The sequence below is a fragment of the Crassostrea angulata genome, chromosome 1 (assembly GCF_025612915.1).
Source record: "Crassostrea angulata isolate pt1a10 chromosome 1, ASM2561291v2, whole genome shotgun sequence".
NCBI classification, from domain to species: Eukaryota; Metazoa; Mollusca; class Bivalvia; order Ostreida; family Ostreidae; genus Magallana; species Magallana angulata.
This window is the reverse complement of record NC_069111.1, coordinates 23,959,522-23,965,521: the sequence shown is the minus strand read 5'-3', so window position 1 is coordinate 23,965,521 and position 6,000 is coordinate 23,959,522. Positions and strand designations below refer to the sequence as shown.

The 6,000-nt window shown below is 35.8% G+C and overlaps 1 protein-coding gene across 1 annotated transcript; it reads left to right on the top strand.

Annotated features, from left to right (window-relative positions):
- Positions 1 to 1,659: 1,659 nt before the first annotated feature.
- Positions 1,660 to 3,003, top strand: LOC128191789 (uncharacterized). The gene is made up of 4 exons (XM_052864091.1): positions 1,660 to 2,028; positions 2,139 to 2,301; positions 2,359 to 2,370; positions 2,450 to 3,003. Exons 1-4 carry the CDS (start codon positions 1,660 to 1,662, stop codon positions 2,680 to 2,682), a joined length of 777 nt encoding a protein of 258 aa, XP_052720051.1. The 3' UTR covers positions 2,683 to 3,003.
- The last annotated feature ends 2,997 nt before the right edge of the window (positions 3,004 to 6,000 follow it).

The window sequence follows — 6,000 nt, the reverse complement described above, 5'->3', positions numbered from 1 at the left end:
AGGTATCTGTTGTTCAAGAGAGGCGTCACTCTGATAAATTGTACATTGCCCTTAGCCATTAGCTGCCAGGATATGAGAGAAACTATAGCTGCAAGGCTGCCTGCAGGATCAAATATACCATCCCGGTCATGGTTATCACTGAATTTTTGGCCCTCCAACGCTTTTGTGAGATCAGCAGTATGCTACACAGGCCGTTTTAAAGTCAAGTATGCATCTTATGCCTTCAATCTCTATTTATATAATAGTGTTGTGTTGTGCATGTACTATGCCTAAATAGTAGTCAGGGTTTGATACATAGTGCACGAGCCGGAGTCGAGTGCACTATGTATCAAACCCTGACTACTATTTAGGCATAGTACATGCACAACACAACACTATTGTTATTATTATGCCGACTGTTGAATATACTGACGAGCTTTGCTATAAGTAGCTGTGACGTTCGAGTGTTGACAAGTTCCTAAAAATAATGACTGGAAAAGCAAGCGTTTTTATTTTCTTCAAATTAATCAATTGATTTGATTGTTTATTTAGGCAACAAGTTGTTGTACAATAAAAAGTCAACAAAGGTTTATGTTCTTTTCAAGAAATGAGAGACGTTTGGCCTTACCGAGAAAACTAGAAATGTTTAGCAGACGAAATCTCATTGAATTTTTTTCTTGTACATTCTTTATCAAGCGTCATTTAAAAAAGCGTTTTTGTGATTCTCATGTAGAATTTCTTTGAAAAATGTTCAATCAATTTGTTCAAAAGTTTATAAGAAACTTTAATTTTAAAATTACCGTCAATAATGAAGTGTTTTTTGAAAAATGAATTATTTTAATTGCTTGATGTAAGTCGTATATATCTACGTTTTATATATATAAATACCGTTAGTAATAATAACGGCTAATTACCGTAGCGGTAACGCGTTCGGCATAAAGCTGGAATGATTTTAGCGTCGTGAGTTCGAATCCCGCTGTCGACGCTTGAAAGATTTTCGTTGAAAACATTTGCCGTGCTCTATTTCGGCATAGTATGCTTACGCTATATAAATCCTTTAATACTATGCGAAAATAGATGAGTATTGAATATACAGTGACAAACTGAGAGAAGGCATAATAATCTATGATGAAGGAAATGGCAGTGAAGTTGGGTACAGATTGTACCTTAGTATGCCTAGATGACAAGTCTATAGGTGAACCTGGTTCACCGACATCAACAGGTGTTAGAGCTCATAACAAATCTTTGATACCGGAGGGTGCCAAGCTGTCAGCCCTTGACCATGACTGCCACATTCATGGTGCAGTGCCATCAGTACTGCTAGATGTTGAGCTACCTCAGTGTAAAGATGACAGCTTTTACAATAATGTTCTTCATGTCATTGTAAAGGGTAAGGTTTTTACACCATCCAGTCCTAAATGCCATGCAACTGAAAGCGTATCTATTTTGAGGAATACCAGAAGTTCTGATGGACTTTCCCTTGAGTGTCCGATTCTCTTTATCTACACTGATGGAGGACCAGATCATAGAACAACCTTTGAGAGTGTAAAACTTGCCCATATATAGCTTCATTTATTGCACTTGACTTGGACCTTCTCGATGCAGCTAGGACTGCAACCTTTCACAGCTTCAATTATCAAGCTGAGCGTTGCACGAGCCTGTTGAATCTGGGTCTACAAAATGTATGCCTGCAAAGAAATTCCATGGATGCCAACATATAAATACATGGTTAAACCTGCATCAACATTAAAAAAACTGAGGGACCTTTCTGAGAGACAACCAAATGTCAAATCAGCACTTGAAGAGTCCCTAAAACCTACCCTTTCTCTTTTGAAACATAGATTTTCAAAGCTCAAGTTACATGGCAGACCTGCAGTTGTACATGATTCTGTAACATTGGAAGAGATCATGAATATTAGTAATGTCCTGGATTTGTTTAAAGATGCAAAAGATTCTAGTAGTGTGATAGATACAAAAGAGAAAAATGCACCAAAAAAGTTGAAGGCTTTCATAGAAAGACATTGCAGAGCATGGCAATATTCATTCCAGGTACACGTGAAATTAAATTTTATTTTTGATAAATGATATACATATACATCTCTAAAACATTTCTCTAAATGGATATTCGTCATTTTATTATGATATCACTTGTTTAATAGATAAAAAAATGTGATGCTGCTGATTGCTGGTATTGCATTCTCAACCCAAAGAGACTACCAGAAGATAAGCCACTTCATTGGTTGCCTGATCCCACTAAAGGTCCTGATGGCACTTTCCAACCTCTTGAGGATCTCTTGGGCATTGAGGCAATAGACAGGGATTGTCCTGGTCTCAGTGATAAAGGAACCATAACAGAAAATGACAAAAAACACAAAGGAGTTTTGATAGGAGGTAAAATGTACTGTTCTATTAAATTCATGTATTATTATTGTCTTTTTAGATATTTTTCTATAAAATATAATGATTTCAGGTAAAGTTCGCAGTTTCATCATGTGCTGTCTCTGTGGAAAACGTAGAGTTGTTTATTGCAAGGAACGCCTCAGCAGACAACAGGTTACTGATATTGAGGTGGTCCAAGATAACCTTCTCTATACTTGTGGATCTATGCTGTTCCCCTACGGTCATAGAAATCATGAGACTGTTGTAGTCAAGGACGGACTTGAGTGTGCAGCCGAGATGGAAACGACCTATTCTGCTGGTTAATATCGGTTTTATATGATAAAAAGCAAATATTACTAGATCCACAGAAATTATGTCTTACACCTTGAATAAATATATACATGTAGTCCAAATGTTTAAATCTTTAATCACTTTAAGTAGTATTTAACTGTTTCTACTTGCAGGTATCACCACCAAGTTTCAGCTGCTTTGTTTTTACTGTGGCGACACGGAGGTGGACAGCACATCCCAGACTGTGCAAGACGAATAAACATTACAGCATTGTCCGGCCCATTTGTTTTAACTGCATATCAAGAGGCATTCAGCCTAAAGTTCGAAATGCTTTGAAATTGAATAGAAAGTGATCATCATTCATGGAAAATAAAATTCAAAAGAAGCCTGTGGGTTTTTTTTACTTTTTAATATATAGAGTAGATTAAATGCTATTTGGATTATAAGATCAGTCAGGATTTCAAATTATCTTTATTTTTCCACTACCCGATGCATATTTTTGTAACCAAAAATTGTAAACCAAAAAAAATAAAAACTTTGGCCTGAAATAAGTATGTCAAATACAAAGATATGGGTTCTTATTTACACATCACAAAATTTAACGGCGTAATAATCAGGTTATGTAGTAATTCGAATGTAGTTTCCAATTTCATGAAATTCTATTTCATAAATATAATTTGTTAATTTTATATTAATATATTTACATCCCCCAAGTATTATTCCCTCTATTTCTTACGGAAACTTATAGTTAATTAATAGCTCTATAGAAACAGCCAGACTGAAATCTACACGCCCCATTTATCGATTGGTCGAAATCTACAGCGGCTGAAACTGACAAGAAAATGACAGGACAGATATCGACATGCCCTGTTTATTGATTGGTCCAAACCTATAGCGACCTAGGAAAAATCACGGACTGCACGAAATAGTCATGACGATGTCAGACTCAAAGTCTCACAGGAGACGATTTGGCTGTTTCTTTTAGCTAACTTACTTGCGTACATCAACAGTGATTTAGTGAATTTTACTTGCTTTTCCTAATCAACGCGGGTTATGTATTTTTTCTGCAATGTCACTACCTTCATATCCCGAATGAATCACCAAAGAAAGCATTTTATTGTTTAAATGAACCACACTTTATTTACAATGCAGCTGTTTTGCTTATATTTGATGTGGATTTACAAGACCCGCATTGCCTGCAATGTACAGTACAGGTAAAGTAACAACAACTAGCAGCAGCAGAAATAACGGTAAATCACACCGTCGCTGCGTCATCACGGTCGCAATTTATACCGCAGTCAAAATTCGCAATGGTGTATCGCGGGAACGATAAAAATAACGTGACGGTAACGGGGGCCAATATGGGATCCGCGTTGCCTGAACTGTATATTTTGTAAACTCATAGTTCTGGATACCTGTTAAGCTTTCGTTACCTTGTAATTGAAATATATTAATTGTAAATTACTTTTAATCCATTTTATTCAAATATTTTAAATAACTGTGCGATGTTGCGTATGAATTGTGCAACTGTTTGTGAGTGTGAGTGTGTTTGTACTTATAGGTTTTATTTAATAATATACAATTCTCTAAATAAAAACCAGTGAATAGCTGAAATCAGTACCAGCGTTATTTATCATACAGACAAAAAGATTTAGAACTTGATTTTTTTTATTTCTGAAGTTTCATGATGTTCCCCAGGGGTCCTTTACTCCTCAGGTGAACTAACATGACCCAAAGAAGAAGAATATATATTGTGAAGGGGTGGGGATCTTAACTGTTTTCAAGATATTCGTGCACTTCTGTTTCAGGGGGGTCACGACCACCCCCAGGACCCATGACCTACATACCATTTGATGCCTCTTGACACAAGGAACAAAAATATACATGGTTTAGGGTGGGGATCTTAACCATTTTCAAGTTACGTGGGCACTTTCTGTTTGAGGAAAGTCAGGACCACCCCCAGGGTCCATGACCTACATACCATTTGATGCCACTTGACACAAGGAACAAGAATATACATGGTTTAAGGGTGGGGATCTTAACCATTTTCAAGCTATTTGGGCACTTCCTGTTTGAGGGGGGTCAGGACCATCCCCCATGACCTACATACCATTTGATGCTCCTTAACACAGGAACAACAATATATATGGTTTAGGGGTCAGGATTCTAACAGTTTCTGAGATATATGGTCATTTTTTATTCCTGGGGGTGGGGATGACCCCAGGGGTCACAGGGTTGTCTCTAAACATTGGAGTGGAAGGAGTAATGAAAAAGAAGGAGGGGTCTGGGGGTCTTGCTTATAGCTACATTGTGTTTGAAATGCAAAAATAGCCGGGTAATTAAGGCATTATAGGTGGGGGAATTCCCCACCTCCCGGGTCTTAGAGACAACCCTGGGTCAGATCTAATAAACCCTATATATTGCCTGTAACAGTTAATATATGATTCTGAAAACACTATATTATTATCTTTGTCCGTTTTCAAGTTATAACCATTTACAATAGAGTATACGAGTTTTCCCATAGGGTTCAATGTTCGACCCCACCACGTTTTGACACCCCATCTATTCATTATCAGCAGAAGAAAAGAAGATGGTTTTTAAACATTATTTACATTTACACTATATGACTATCAGTCTTTGGGCGAATTACATTGTAAAGTAATGCATTACATTACCATTACTTCATGAATTTGGGCATTAAATTACCATTACCATTACTTGATTTTCTTGAAGTAATGCATTACATTACCATTACATGAGTAAAGTAATGCATTACCATTACCATTACTTTTTAAAAAAAAAAGTAAGACTAAGAAAGAGTTTTTGCAAATGTTTCAAATATAGGACACTCTTTAACATATCTACAGGTTCATGCTCAGTATCAGGTTCAAATTCAATGACTACATGTATACAAGAGTCATTCTTTATTTTCTCAATATAAAATTATATTGTGGCATTATTAACAACATATTAAATAAGTTAAATATATATAGAATTTTATATATTTATAGACATTTGCCATGATACAATGTCAGATACGAAATAAAGACACAGAATTACATGCATAACAAAAAACAATTTATGGAATAATGTTGTGGTTATTAAAAGCTGAATAGAGATATTTCCCCAGATTACACAAATCTTTATAATTTTGGACACTTAAGTGTATAAATTTATAAACATATGATTTTCCCCAGTTATTTTTCTTAATATATTTAAATCATATTTCTTTCTACTGAGGACAATTCAAGACAATAGATTGCTGTTGCACTTTATGATTGAAGTTACAAAGGGTTCATCTTTTAACTTCATCCTGTTAGCTATACTAAATATTAAATGTTTTACAGGAGC